The sequence below is a fragment of the Talaromyces proteolyticus genome, assembly GCF_021365285.1.
Source record: "Talaromyces proteolyticus strain PMI_201 chromosome Unknown BGW36scaffold_3, whole genome shotgun sequence".
NCBI lineage: Eukaryota > Fungi > Ascomycota > Eurotiomycetes > Eurotiales > Trichocomaceae > Talaromyces > Talaromyces proteolyticus.
Genome location: NW_025764279.1, coordinates 1965188 through 1979892, shown reverse-complemented (window position 1 = coordinate 1979892; position 14705 = coordinate 1965188). Strand labels below are relative to the sequence as shown.

General features: G+C 46.5%; 5 protein-coding genes across 5 annotated transcripts; 2 read left to right on the top strand and 3 right to left on the bottom strand.

Annotated features, from left to right (window-relative positions):
- Positions 1 to 491: 491 nt before the first annotated feature.
- On the top strand, positions 492 to 2976 carry BGW36DRAFT_372414 (Hsp70 family protein). The gene is made up of 10 exons (XM_046215475.1): positions 492 to 598; positions 664 to 1247; positions 1300 to 1344; positions 1415 to 1484; positions 1535 to 1790; positions 1894 to 1999; positions 2050 to 2156; positions 2213 to 2411; positions 2472 to 2607; positions 2669 to 2976. Exons 1-10 carry the CDS (start codon positions 499 to 501, stop codon positions 2884 to 2886), a joined length of 1821 nt encoding a protein of 606 aa, XP_046075596.1. The 5' UTR covers positions 492 to 498; the 3' UTR covers positions 2887 to 2976.
- A 59-nt stretch (positions 2977 to 3035) lies between these two features.
- Positions 3036 to 4408, bottom strand: BGW36DRAFT_372411 (putative class III chitinase). The gene has a single exon (XM_046215474.1). The coding sequence runs from the start codon at positions 4276 to 4278 to the stop codon at positions 3304 to 3306; it is 975 nt and encodes a 324-aa protein (XP_046075595.1). The 5' UTR covers positions 4279 to 4408; the 3' UTR covers positions 3036 to 3303.
- A 447-nt stretch (positions 4409 to 4855) lies between these two features.
- On the top strand, positions 4856 to 5341 carry BGW36DRAFT_424501 (uncharacterized protein; the record flags this gene model as incomplete). Its single annotated transcript, XM_046219975.1, has 2 exons — positions 4856 to 5080; positions 5198 to 5341. The coding sequence occupies 2 exons, from the start codon at positions 4856 to 4858 to the stop codon at positions 5339 to 5341; spliced, it is 369 nt and encodes a 122-aa protein (XP_046075594.1).
- Positions 5342 to 5405: 64 nt separating this feature from the next.
- BGW36DRAFT_372407 (uncharacterized protein) lies at positions 5406 to 7578 on the bottom strand. The gene is made up of 4 exons (XM_046215473.1): positions 7459 to 7578; positions 6789 to 7385; positions 6592 to 6732; positions 5406 to 6531 (listed from the first exon to the last, which is right to left on the bottom strand). Exons 1-4 carry the CDS (start codon positions 7516 to 7518, stop codon positions 5746 to 5748), a joined length of 1584 nt encoding a protein of 527 aa, XP_046075593.1. The 5' UTR covers positions 7519 to 7578; the 3' UTR covers positions 5406 to 5745.
- A 3507-nt stretch (positions 7579 to 11085) lies between these two features.
- Positions 11086 to 13169, bottom strand: BGW36DRAFT_289394 (uncharacterized protein; the record flags this gene model as incomplete). Its single annotated transcript, XM_046210658.1, has 3 exons — positions 11086 to 12607; positions 12657 to 12934; positions 12984 to 13169. 3 exons carry the CDS (start codon positions 13167 to 13169, stop codon positions 11086 to 11088), a joined length of 1986 nt encoding a protein of 661 aa, XP_046075592.1.
- Positions 13170 to 14705: the final 1536 nt, after the last annotated feature.

The following is a 14705-nucleotide window of genomic DNA, read 5'->3' as shown; positions in this document are numbered from 1 at the left end:
TTGCCCTGAACCCGACCAGCAGGTTCTGATTTGGGGGAAATTGCACCGAGAAAGCCGTTTATTAGGGTAGAAAATGGCATCCTTGTCAAAGGCGAGTCTCGAGAACATTTAATTAAATAGCGAGGCTACGGTCCAGGAGAAGTTTTTACGGAAAAGCGTCAGTAAGTCAGTAAGGTGAGAACTGGACTATGGGAGGTAATGGCGGGGCTTTGGAACATGGGGATGTGATGCCCATGCCTTAGCCTTGGACAGTGTCGCCAGTCCTAAAATAGCTTCAAACAGCCTCGGCGCTACGAATAATCTTTCTATTGGCTGCCCACGCCTGCCCTTATCCATGCAACTTTATGCAGTTAGCTATTTCGAGTGCCCATTAGAGGGGCGATGAGTACAGTAGTGAATGACGAAAAGGCTATATGGCATTGATTCTGCTCTGATCCGCTATAGTCGCCGGATGCATGCATATTGAGCTCCTATTATTCTTTTGCGACGAGTGTAAACATGTCTCTCGGTAACATTAACTACAAGTTAGATTCGCTCTCCCTGGCTTCAACAAAAAAGAAAATCATCGTTGCGGTCGACTATGGAACAACTTTCACAGGTACCACTTATTATTCTTATCCTTTGAAATATCCTAGCAAATGCTGAATGGAATTTTATCACTAGGAGCGGCTTACGTGAACTCCTCCAGCGACGTCAATATCATCAACATATGGCCAGGAACTGGAAGAGATACCGACCACGTATGGAAAACCCCCTCCTGCATTGCTTATCCGGACGAGAACAAATCACTCGGGAAGCGGAAATGGGGGTTTCAAGTTGAACCAGGGCATAAGTGCTACTCGTGGACCAAATTACTCCTCGACAAGAACGCTCCTTTAACGAAATATGATGACCCGATGTTGGAGAAAGCAACAAAATCAGGCATTATGCAACTTCCGCCTGGGAAAGACGCTGTGGGCGTTGTTGCAGATTTTCTGACCAGTGTATATGAGCACATTATGCACATCCTTGAGAAAGGACTCGCCGAGGAAATTTTGGGCATGTCCGCCATTGAGTTTTGGTTCACAATGCCGGCGATATGGTCCGATAAAGCCCAGGCTGCGACTAGAGAAGCGGCGAAAAGGGCTGGCTTTGGTCCCAGGCCTGAACGACCTTTGGACACAATCTACATGATCACTGAGCCTGAGGCGGCAGCCATTGCGGCGCTAACAAGAAGCACAACTGACATAGTCAGTGTTCCGGTGAAGGTAGGGCCTCAAAGGTTTGTTATAGACAACAGGAGTAACCGTATAAACCTAGTCTGGGGATGGAGTCCTGGTTTGCGATTGTGGAGGAGGAACTGTTGTGCGTAATGTCTAGATTTCCTTCCCCCAAGAGGGCAAAGTCGAGCAGCGAAAACAGCTAACCATACAAGGATATCACCACATATCTGATAAGTGAAACCAAACCGAGGTTGTCTTTTGAAGAACTTTGCACTGGAACCGGTAGGTATCCCTCTACTGCATGATAGAATTTTGTGTAATTCCTCGTGTAGGTGGGAAATGCGGTTCGACCGCACTTGACCGAAACTTCTACAAGCTCATGTCGGAACGATTTGGTACCGCTTTTGATGCGCTACCAGCAAAACGAATAGGACCTGGAAGTGCTTTCATGAGACGTTTCGAAGCTCTCAAGAGAAATTTCGGTTTGGACACGGAAGATACTACCTATGAGCTTCCTCTCAACATCAGATCTTCACAGGTTGCCCCTGAATATTACGACGAGGAGGAGGGATCGGTTATTGTGTCTGAGTAAGTAAAATTCTATATATCATTGATGAACACTCTTATCTCGCAAAATGGACCAAGGTCGTGAGTTGGCGTGAAAGCTCGTTATGCTAATTCGTAACCATAGCCAAGACCTTCGTGATGTTTTTGACCCAGTCGTGGATCAAATCATACGTTTGATAAAAACACAGATGCAAGATGCAAACAAAGAAATGGAAACTGGAACAATTAACGTATAGACAGACGAATTATCTACTGAATTTCATATGCTAACAATTCAAAGAGAATCATTCTGGTCGGTGGTTTTGGAGACTCTGAATATCTTCGACAAGCAGTAAAGAAAACATTTGGCTCAGAAAAGAAACTGACTATCACCATACCAAACAATCCGTTAGTCTACAATCACCCGTATTCTGTATAAATGAATCTCTGACAGTATGCTTCAGACAGAGTGCCATCGTTCACGGAGCTGCCCTTCGTGGTCTACACGGAATTCAATCTACGGCAAGAAGATGCCGTCGACATTACGGATTTTCTTGGGGCATATACTTTCGCGAAGGTATCGATGACGAAAAGAATTCGTATTGGGATGAATACTACGATGCGAAAATGGTACGAGGCATAACTAAATGGATGATTAACAAGGTATACTAGGGGCCTTTATCTCCTTGCCCCAACAGAACATGCTCTAACTATTCCACTTAGGGCCAAAAATACCACCAAGACTATTCTAAACTTGTATCTATCTCTCACACGCATTGGCCTTCTAATTCGCTAAAAAAATCAACTGAGCTATATTCCTGCGACCTGGTTGATGCTCCTGAACGAATAGAGAATCCTAGTAAGCTGTAGCCCGACCTTGGGTGCTTAAAATTCCCAGTTCTGAGACTGAAAGATTCTAGGTGTCAAGTACATCGGTACAATAGATGTTGATTTCACTAAGGTGGATCTCACTGGGTTTGACAGCAAGATTATATCAGGAAGACGGGTATATATGCTGTCATACTCGCTCAAGGTAATATTTGGTGCCCAGGAGGGAATTCTTAAGTTTAAGGCAATTTCAAAGGGAAAAGTGGTGGGAAAAAGCGAAATCAGCTTCGCATCAGGAAGTTATTATTGACGGCTTTCCACAGAGCACTGAAGCTTAACATAGAAACATACACTTCAACTTAGAATTGTTCCATGAAAAACATCTGTATTGTTATCTGGCCACTTATGAGATATTTGTGTTACTCAAACTTTCCTTTCTTTCATCTTTGTATAATTGATGGAATAATTCCGACAGGTGCATAGTGGCAACAAATAACATTCGCAGATATAGGCCATAATGACACTAGCAGTCCAGTACCTAATATACGAAAGAGTAATTATAGCTTGAGAGTCTCATAACATATATACGGGCTCAAGAACAGCTTCATATATCTATAGCAGGCAAGTCTGGGCTGGAGAATCGCGAAATCATTAATCATTATGATCCAATTGAACGGCAATCATTTACAAAACCAAAATTGTTGATTTCAAGTAGAACAAACTTGATTTATTGGCCTCTATTCTGATTCTGCACATTGCTCAGGAAATTCAGCAGACCTTCTCTCAGCGCACCCATGCCGGCAGTCATCTGCGCGACCGAAAGCACATGTGCCATGCCCATACTAAGCGACATTTCTGCCGCCCATTGCCACGGCTTCTGGTGCTCACCCGGCAGCGCATTGAAATACTCCCATCCCATCACGCCTCCAAAATCCGGAAACTGCAAGATCAATAATGCCAGCAGCGGCCCGATCACCTTCGACGAGACGTAACCCTGACTGCCATTCTCAGCATTTGTCAACAAACCCAGGACGACCTTGTTCGGCGACCAGCCCGTGGCAATGATGGCAGCATACATGCGCAGATCTTGCGCGGTACCCCAGCCATTGTAAAACTGAGTGTTGTACCAGCTAATCTTCGACCCTCTGCTCTGTTCGAGCTCGCGGTAACTGAATCCGGAGAGATTGCCCATCCCGACTAGCGCTGCGGCAACAGGGGCCAGGGTGATGATGAAATCATCGCCTAGATCGGCTTTGAGGCGATCGATTAGCCTGATGATGCCTTGTAGAGACATTGCTTCTTCAACGTCGAGATCAAGCCCCTCGAGGCCGTAGCGACGGATGATAGCGAGTAAGGGCGTATAGTAGGCTTCGAATTCAAGCTGCAGCCCATCCAAACGCTGAAAGCTGCCCATAGCGGCGCCGCCTAGCATTCCCATGACCTTTACCCCAGCTCGCTGGATACGCGGTACTTCTTCCCATAGGGCATTGTATATGGGGCTGTCTGGGGGATCATCGTTGAGGGTGATGTCTCCTGGGCGTCCGTTGATATGGAACGCGGCTAGGATGACATGTGTTGTCCCTGTGTGATTGTCTATCAATGGTGAAATGGGCACGTAGCCACGCTCACGCGGTACTATTGTTTGGTGATAGAGTACTATGCGGCGCTGGCTGGGAATTCCAGCCTGAGGCAACGGTGGCATTCCAACACCTCTTATTAGCACCAACCTAGGGGGGTGGCAAAACGAGGGTCTTTCAGCAAAAGGACGGAGAGTCAGTCATTCAAATTAATTATCTGAGTACAGGTGCTCTGCCTAGTTGCCGGATTTCAACGTTTCTTTAAAAAGAATTGTCGTTTTGACTGGATCGTTGGGCTTCGTGTACATAGATGACTAATCAACGATGCGAGCGAATCAAGTGCAATCCTTACAACAATCGCTAATATTCTAACTACACTGGATATAGGGTAAATTGTATGCTGTGAAGATCATTTTACTAAGTTGTATATTTTATAGAGTGACCAGCAGAAAACGGAAACAATGCGTTGAGCACCTACGGAGGCAATCCATGGTTAGTGACCAAAGTATGATCATAGTGGCCACAATTCGCCTCACTTTGCCTTATATTCCGCTCAACGCCAATATTTCTGTACACAGTTTTCTTATATTTAGCACTTACTCAGGTGAACAACGATAATCGATCTTAGTCATGACCGGGAGTCGGCGGATTTACGGGCTTTCCAGCCAATATCTTCTCCGCTGCAGAACTGGGATCTTCCAAATGACAAACTGTGCACCTCGGTGGATTTTTAAACCCAGGTTTCTTGAAAGTAGTAAGGGATTGACTACGGCTACAATCCCACGGCGAATTCTTCAGCACCCGAATCCAGGCAACTTTGCCAATCGGCCAAAGGAGGAAGTGACAGAAATTGCCCGGAAGGGAGGCCGAAAAGGAGGCAAGGCAAGAGGTGTTGGAGGGTTTCATGATATGGATCCTGAAAAACAGGTAAGTGCTGACTTACTCGAGCATCGATTTTTATTATATTCTGCTGTTTGAATTGTTTAAACCAATAGAATGCGGCCATCAGCGAGCTGACAATCCCGTCTCTTTTCACTTGAATAGCGCAAAATAGCATCTAAAGGAGGTCAAGCTTCAAACGGCTCTTTTACAAAAAGAGGCGGGCGTGCCCGAGAGGCTGGACGAACAGGTGGAAGGCCGCAGAAGCATATAGCGGTCGAAGACGAGTACGCAGACGTATTTGAATGAGAGAATAAGCGACGGCACCTTCCTTTCAGAATGGGGCGCATGTATATTGAGATGAAATTAGGTAGTTTACGGTCTGTCATTCCTAGAAACGGGGCTATCAACAGGGAGAGAATAATAGCACTAACAGCCAAAGACTTGTTGCATCATAGTTATATAGTGTAACATTTACTCAAGAATGTAAAGCCAATAATCGTGGTCTTCGTACAAATGGCAGCTTAGCAAGCTGAGACGTAAAGCATACCCTGTGTCCAGGAAACGACAACTCAATTTTTGGACCCTAACGGCTGATGGTATTTTCCTTAACTGACTTTGAGACATGGCAATTTGGGTGATGATGGCCATGAAGAAGCATTGAATGGCCTAGCCTGGCCGCGTCGTCAATGCGCAATATAATATTTATTCTTTTATAAAGAATCGAATGCGAGTTGGGTCACAATGATGGCAGATTCACGATAGTCGAGAACAAGAGTGGATTTTCCGTCTGCAACTCTCTCAAAGTCTATATCAACCTTTATCATTCGAGAGAGATCCAGGTCAGTTTGCTTAGCTCTCTCTGTGACAGGATCCTGTGTAAAATGGTCGCGATTCGTATTAACTGTAGGGGACAAACTCTCTTCCTTTGCTCCGCTTTTGATTGTCTGTCCAGCAACAAACAACTGGGAGGACTTCTCAGGATAAAGATGCAATACCCGATTCGGGAGGGTATGAATTTCTCGAATATAGTGATTCTGCAAGCCTTTGTATGTCTCCCGTTGGTCGGCTGTACAAATAGATAGATTCGATGCCCGCTGGAAGAATGCTAACAGATGATATGCTAATCGCATTCGAAAGTTAGTCTGCATAATCAGCGCCCCACCGCAATACTGGCCATCGAATTGATCTGGACAAGCATCAGGTACAAGTGGAGAGTATATGGAGCGGTAAGCAATGGGTTCTAGGTCAACCAATGGAAACGTGTCATTTCCTACTGCCTCAGCATCTTGTTGGATGGATGATGCATTAGCCAGAATCTCATCTGGCTGGTTTGCATTTAGGAGACATTGAATTTTTCCACAGAGCTGGCTGCACTGGTGGCAGAAGACACATGTTCGAAGTCTTAGATACTCCCATGCGTCACAATATCTGTAGAAGTGCTGAAACCATGTGGTAGCTTCTTTCCATTCCTTACCAAGCATGTATGTTTGCATCTCCTATATTATGGAAGCCTGAATCAGAGAATGCAATTAATTGTACATAGGTACGTGACGCACCGTATTGCTTAAGAGAACTAGGAACAAGTCTCTTCCGTCCTGCCGTGAGAACTGCTCGGGGCCTCTCACTCTGATTAAGTGGGCAATGATTCCAGAGTGAAATAGCCACGAATGGGTGACATTTCTTTCATCGTGAAGGAACTGTGACTCGCATAGGATTAGTAATGCCTGGAATTGGTGCAAATTTCGTTTCTCACCTCGTACATACTTAATAACCAGATGGCTAACAAGGTGTCATCACTTTTGACTTCTTGAGGATCTTGTAAGGCGGTTCGTAAGGTGGAAATGGCCGTGTCATATGCTCTGACGTGGTTGGAGACAGTATTGGGAAACTGCACTTTGCGAGCTAGAAAGATGGATGCCACCGCGTTGCAAGCATGATAAAGAGCAGATGAACTTTTTGCCTGAGCAATCACACGTGGCATAATGCCGTATATGTCTCTTGATAGATCCTGTGCGGATTGAACACACTCCATGAAGAAAGGGAGGATATGAATATCCCAAGACTCTGTCAAGGAGCACAGGAAGGCTGATGAATGTTGCACAGAGTTTCTTGAGGTTTTAGCTTGGTTTCTATAATCAACACAGTCGTTTGTTACGGTAATTTGGTTTCGACCTTTGGTGAATATATTGGACTCCCCACGACCTTGTCTTTTTCGCCGATCTTTGCCCAGAGCACCGGTAAATGAGGATACATTTTGAATTCGAAAGCGAGCAGTCGCTTCATCGCGGTAGCCGGGACATGACGATCCCTTTCTCCGACACTGACCACACCCAGGACGCTCTAGGTCGCACTATAGAATTAATGGGTTCGTTACATTAGTCAACTGTCGACCGACAACACAGATTTGAATGGTCTATGTGTACCTTGGTACGTCGCTTTCGACATGTATGACAGTCACGGCTCGGTCGACCGACATTTGGCATTGTAATATGGAAAGAGGCGAAAGTTTGTTGGGTAGGTGCGATGAGATGTCTGGAGAATCGAGACTGCTGATATAGAAAGCTAAGGAAACTCGGTGTAACCCGCCATTGGCCTTAGCCTCACGCGGGGGCCGGCGCTAGTCAGCTTCAGCTTTGGCAAATCTCTCATGGCATTTTCCTACTGGCTGAAACGTTGGGAATATAGATAGCAAGCTCTAATCATCCTGGCCGTGTCTCAAAATAGATATCACACTATACCTAAAAATCCGTGGTACTGTAAATCACCGTGAGCACGCAATTCAGATGCTTTCTTTCCTCGACTGAAGGCATATTTGTCGCTGAAATAAGCTCGATATAAGGACTCGATATAGGCACGTTTGTTAGTGAAGCCAAAAAAAAAAATTAAGCCTGGTGCGAATGTCCTGAGTTAAGCAGTTTTATATGTGAATTCAAACTTGACGTAGTGCTTATATACGGGGTGCTTATAGTGGCGGTTTACTGCATATTCTATTAAGTGGATTCCTGGTACTAGACGATTATAGTTGTATGCCCTTCGACATCCGCCACATTGTATGAAGATATAAAAAATATTAAATGATAGTGCTATTAACATTATTCAGTATCGTAATTTTGGGTTGTTGGCAGAGATACTGGAATAATGCAAAGATTGTCTGCGGCCAGTCTAATACGGCAGTAGAGTAAGTTTTCTTCAGCCAAATAAACAGTTTAACAAATGCACTGTCAATGACTTCCAGTTATTTTTGAGGAATTGAAAAGTTGCGCCGACTTTACGATTGGCATTCTGAATTGATCGAGTGATGTCAAGTATGAGTTCTCATAATTTCGACTTTGTAAATTGACCGCTATGGCGCTAGACCATATCGGGTGCAGCGTAAACATTGGCGCTTTCTATTCTTGGCGGTTCGTTATCTCCCCTCGTGTATCGTGACGCGCCGCACCTCATGCATATTGTTGACAACACGTTGTTTTTACATGTGAGCCGTTTGCAGTCAAGGCAGTATGCAGAATTGATTCCATTATATCCCCTCATCTTATGAAAAGGGAGCTCGCCGTAACCATGCCTATATTTACGTCGCCATTCCCGACCACGCACGACACCATCGGAGCGTCGACTGCGGACAGCCCGGTTCATGTACCCTCGTCGCCTGTCACTGCTCCTCAGCCGCACAATGATGTTGAAAATGGCCACGAAGAATCGACAATCAACGATAACGCCGGGGAGGAGACAAACAAGAGATCATCCCAGACTTCCTCATTCATGGGCCTCGCAGTAATCGACCTGGACCAGAAACTCGCGCAATACTCAATCGACTTTAACAAATTCCCTGGCGGCAGCAAGGACAATGAACACGCGGCTCCGGAGGAGGAAGACCCAGTAGAACATGAATTCGGCGGACCGGAGGATTTGACGATGAATCTGGACAAATATCTCCTTGGGGATGTGGAAGAAAAACAAACACATGATAATGATGATGACGACGATAGCTTTGAGCTGGAAGATGATGACGATCTCCCAGACTCACCATCTCCGCTACCCCGCCAACATCACGAGATGGAAGAGAGTGAATTCGGTCCTCCAATTGACATGTCGACGCCATCGCAATTCATGTGGAAAAAGAACGGTGCCGGTCTAAGTAGCAAAGAGGAAACGTTTCTGGAGGATATTCAAGAGAGCTTTGCCAGCTCTCCAGAGAAATCCACGAGTCCAACCAAACACAGTCGTAAAGATGAAGAACTGGAACGGAGCCGGACTTTTACGACCGTGATACAAGAGATTGAAGATTTGCACGAACAGCGACGAGAGAGAGATGAAAGGATCCGGATTAGTCAAGAAAAGCTTGCAGCTGCGACGGAGATGAATGAGTATTTGCGCGCCGAGTTGAACCGGAAATCATTGCAGTTGGCAGATGCGAATGCTAAGGTGGGCGAGGAAGCTGTATTGCGCGAGCAGATTCAAGTGTTGAGAAAGAAAAATGAGGAGAGACTTTCAAGCGACAGTGGGCTTGCGGACCAGCTTACAATGCTGCGTGAGCAATTGGATAGTGCACATGAGCAACTTAAGAAAAAAGATGAAGCTTTGGAGGATAGTACAGCTAGAATACGCGAATTAACGGCTACCAAAGAACAGCAACTGCGTGAGAAGAATACCGAAATCGAAGATCTCAAAGCGCAGGTCAGTGAGCGTGACCTAGAAATGGCCAGTCTGGATGAGGAACTGGCAGACGTAAAACAGGAGTATGCGGTCATTGAAACCCGAATTGCCGCGCTAGAGACTCGCAATGGACCATTAGAAGAGAAGAACATCTCGTTAGACAAGGAAGTGAACCGTGTCAAGTCGGAACTTGTCGCCCAGAGAAACTCACTGTCAATCATGGCCACTGAGCTCTCCATTGAAACTGACGGCAAGACATACAACGATATAATAAACTCCGTCAAAACACTTCACAAGACCAAACAGCCGCCACCAGCAAAGCAAGAAGGCTCTGCCGAACTCGAAGATCTGCGGAGTAACCTCGCCAAAGCTGAAGCCGAAGCACACCAGCTTGCTACCGCCAAACAGACCATCGAGACAGAATGGAAACAGTCGCAGGAAACACTGGCCGAGTCACGCAGCTTCATGGCTGCTGTCGAAGCTGAAAACACCCGTCTGACAGCACGCCTCCAGGAGCTCAGCTCCAACCTCGCTGCTACTCGCGAAGCGCTACGTTTATATCAAGAAAAACACGCCAATTCACCACCCCCAACAACCCCCGACACTACGCGCCAGGAAATCCAAACCCTCAAAGAAGCTCACGCCCATGCCATCGCGGACCTCCGCGCATCTTACACCTCCTCAACCACCGCGCTCCGCTCTCTCCTCTCCTCATCCGAAACCCGCGAAGCAGACCTTCACTCCCAACTCCATACTCTCCGCACCACGACGTCAACCCAGGCGTCCCAAATCTCATCTCTAACCTCGCAAATCACCGACCTCGAAGCAACCCTCGCCGTTAAAGAGGAGACATCCGTCGAACTCGATCGGCGCATCTCGCGGGCCATCGAGAAGCGTGAGCGCGAGTGGGAGCGACGAATTGATATTCTGCTCAAGGAGAGGGAGAAGATGAGTAAGGCGTTGATGTGGGCGTGGGGGGAGAAGGAGGTTGGGAAGAAGGGTGGTGGTAGCAAGAGTGGTAAAGAGGTGGAAGAGATGCAGAGTGAGAATGGGACTGGGCAGGGGTATAGGTATAAGTATGTTGTGAGGTAGTTTTTTGTTCCTTCATGTTGGTGGCGTTTGGGTGCGTGGGATGATGCATGGAATGGAATTAGGGACTTTGTTAGGATTGGAGTTCTAGTCATGACACCTGTTTTAAATGGAATAATTCTTATGCGCTATGCACTATGCATCTTTGAAATTGCAAGTCGTTATTCATTAAACTAAATTATGTCAAAACCACATTGCCTCGGAAACAGTGAGTACAGTGAACAGGGATATCCGAATAGAACATATACCGAAATAGAAGAACAACGGAATATAATCACCAATTGCTTCTCCATACTATTTTACACATCTTACAACGCCCCATAGAAGCTGGTCCTCTCCGCCCCGCGGTATGTATTCCCTATTGTTATCTTCTGATCCTCACCTTGCGCCACACCTCCATCAGCAAGATTTAATGATCTTCGCGCTCTAGCTTTGTGGATGGAGTCGGCTACGCTTTCTTTGCCTGATACGCCGCCGTATGTCGAGCTTCGTGGACGTCGTGTGCTTGGGTACAATGTTGCTGTGTCGTCGCTGCATGGAATTGGGGGCAAGGCTCGCGATGGGTCGAATCCCCGACCATCGTTTGAGTGGAAGCGACGGGTGTACGCTGGTCGAACAGGAGTCAAAGGATGGCGTGGTTGGGGATGAACCATGTGCTGGTGGTGTTGACGACGGTATTGTGTTTGGGTTCGTCTGGGATAATGTTGCTCTGGATGATGAACGGAGTGATGAGGGCTTGGGGACGAAAAAGGAGATTGTCGGTGTTGTTGGCGCATACTTGAGTGGTTGCGAGGGACGCCGGAAGTATGGCGGCGTTGAACATGATGGTTCATGCTGCCAGTGCGGTTTAGGGGTCTTTGAGGTGTCTTGGGGTTACCATGGCCGGCATTTTGAAGTGGTTTCAGCTTGGGCGGTGGAGGAGGCACGTAATCTGGATGATGGGGATGGTGAATGGACTTTGATTTTGGCATCATATATGATGTCCGTGACTTTCTAACGACCAGAGGTGCCGAGGGAAGAAATGGTGGAACGCCATTGGGTTCTGTCATTGACCGAACCCTTGTGCGAGGTTCATCAGAACTATCTTTAGCGTCTTTTTTCTTTTCGACATCATCGGTTGGTTGGCTTGACTCTGCTGTGATATTTCCTCCAGAGAAATCTCCGGGAACATCAGTTGTCCCCATCGAATTCAGCGGTGGGGATGCAAGGGCACGAATTTGTGGATCTTCTGATAGAAGTCCTGATGCTGTCCAACCTTTGGGTAGAAATTTTTGCGACGAAACCGATGATTTCTGCCTTTGATGGTTCACCTTGGTCGGACTTTCGGCGATATCGGGAAGTTCGGGCTGTAAGGGTCTGGTATATGCAGTTTCTGTGCCCGGCCGAAGAGTAGAAGCAAGAGAGGGGTTTTGGGAAACATTACTTCTAAAGCTAGTTGACCTAGTCACCTCGTCGAGGGGCGAAGATTTTGGTGACGATTCTGTTGGTAAAGTAGAGATGGAGGGTCTCACAGAATTGGTTCGAGTGTTGACATGTAGCTGTGGTCGAACTAGATTAGGACCTGAATAGCGAATACTGGGTGGTCGGACCGGTGTCTCAAATAGGGAACTATCGTTCGGCGACCAGTATAATTCTCCGTTTCCCGGGCCAGCATCTGGATGACGACAAAGGTAGAAGATCTCATGTTTTAGAGTTTCACTCTCCCAACTTGATTCTGAAAAGATACTGCCATCACGAGGAGCTCGTTGTGGCGCACCTATTGATAATAAGGAGGCGTCGTAGGGTCTCTGGCAGACCTGGAAGCAGAAAAAGAGCGCGGATGAGGTGAAACTAAATATCTATTAGCATCTGCAAGAGTGAACCCGAGGTTTTGACATACAAACTCAGCATGTCTATAACTACCAAGCTACGGTGAATTTGACAACTGACACCTGCTTTCCAGAACTGCTGGGATTCCGAGAGTGAAAGACAGCCTGCCTGCTTTGAGACTGTGACTAAACCAGCCACAGAGGCTGAAAGCCACATCACAATCATGATGCGAGGAAGATGAGAGCAGGCGATATGAAGAGCATTTCGAGAAAGGTTCGACCCCGGTATTTTTCGATACTGCCACGAGAGCAATGTGTGGAGAACCACAAACGGGACTGAGAGGAATGACTGGGTATATTGTAAGAAAGATTATCGTCAATTTTGGATGCATACTTACCGCTACAAGGCCAATTATCAGGCTAGGGGTCATGAACTCGTCGACCAAGCGGGTTCCATAAAGATACAGAACCAGCACACATTCCGCCAAAGACTGCAGAAGCACCAGGTATAGACCGACAAAGATGACTCGACGGATCCATGCTTCTCTGCCCGCAGCTGTTCCCGCTATTGCTGAGCCAAACATGGTGAATATGGATTGGTTACTGCTTGGCAGCGTCGCAGAAATATTTAGGTTCACACCATACGGGGAGAGTAGGTTAAGCGTGTTGATGATCGAGATGGCGATGAAGTCGTAGTGTAATATTTAGTCGATGCTCGTCATATAACGGAAGTAAGAAGGGTCTTAGAGGTGAATTGAGAGATATGCGGAAAGTTTGGCATCCAAAGTCTCAGCAGTCGCAAGCTGGGAGGGAGCACGGTGAATAAAAACGAGCCATGGAATTAGGGCTAGACGCGTAGACGCGAGCATAATTCAAGGGCGGGGAATGCATCATCCATCGTGGCGGGCATAAATAAGTGAAGTGCTTGGCCTGCAATGGCAATGCGATGAGAAAGGGATTACGGGCGCGAGGTGGTGGTTCTGGAATGTCGAAAGACGTGATAAATTCCAGGCCTGCAGGGACGCGAAAGGATCACCTGTCGACGCGAGCCCTTCTCGATGGACATCACCGAGCAATGACAGGATAGTTTTGCGGCAGAGAGTCATACTGTAATTTTTTAGCCCTTGGTAGGAGACGTTGGACGAAACTGTCGATACTGCAATGAAGGGTCAGCCATCCAGGGGCCACGGCGGCTGCAGAAGACCGGCCTAACCGCATCATAGATGTTTGAGTGAGACAGATGGAAGGGATCCATGCCGAGAGAACGAGTTCCTGGCGTATTAGGCTAGATTTAATGATATTGCAATAATGAAGATGGGACGAGGAGATCGAAGAGTTGGTTGTTGAGATGGAAAGTTGAGGCTGTCCAGGAAGGGCCTAAGGGTTCATTCATGCCTGCGCTCCTTCCGGATGACGCAGTAAGTCTAATACTACACAGGAGGCTTATAAAAATAGAGTATATGGCAGTAATAGAAACTACCAGTAATTCCCACCATGACTTTTTTATTTTCTTAATTGTAAATATCATTAATATTAGTGAATGAGAATGGCATACGTATCCATCGGTGTTTGTGCTGTCTGTGCCTGAGGTTCTCGGGGAGAAGCCTTAACTCCCCTGCTTCCGTCCGCCAGAAGCGGAATTTGCCGACCCGACTGACGCGGCAACCAACAATTGTATTATTGCTTGCCAAATATTTTGGACTTGATTTGGGACTGGTTCTTTTCTAATTTGGTTGATGGTGAACGTAGCACTCCTCTTTTCCAGTATCTATGGAAATAGGAAATACGTTGGTCATTAATTCAATACTGGCAAGGTCAAAATAAAGACGATAATTTTCATGGCTATTCCATTAGCAGTTTTGCTACGTAAAAAAAAAATAAAGCAATGATCTTTACTACATGCCTGTTCACTATCGAAGACTACACCAGTCGTAGGAGAGACGGCCACCAGTCGATAGTGACTGACTGGGACGTGGCCTGTAACTAGTTATGATTAAATATTATGTCAGAAAACACATGCGACTATAATATCACTAGAAATCCTTACTAAGGGAGGGTTGCGCCCTTTTTGGTATAGTGGTTAAAAGCTCGATGTATTATTAATGCCACCAAGGTCGGGA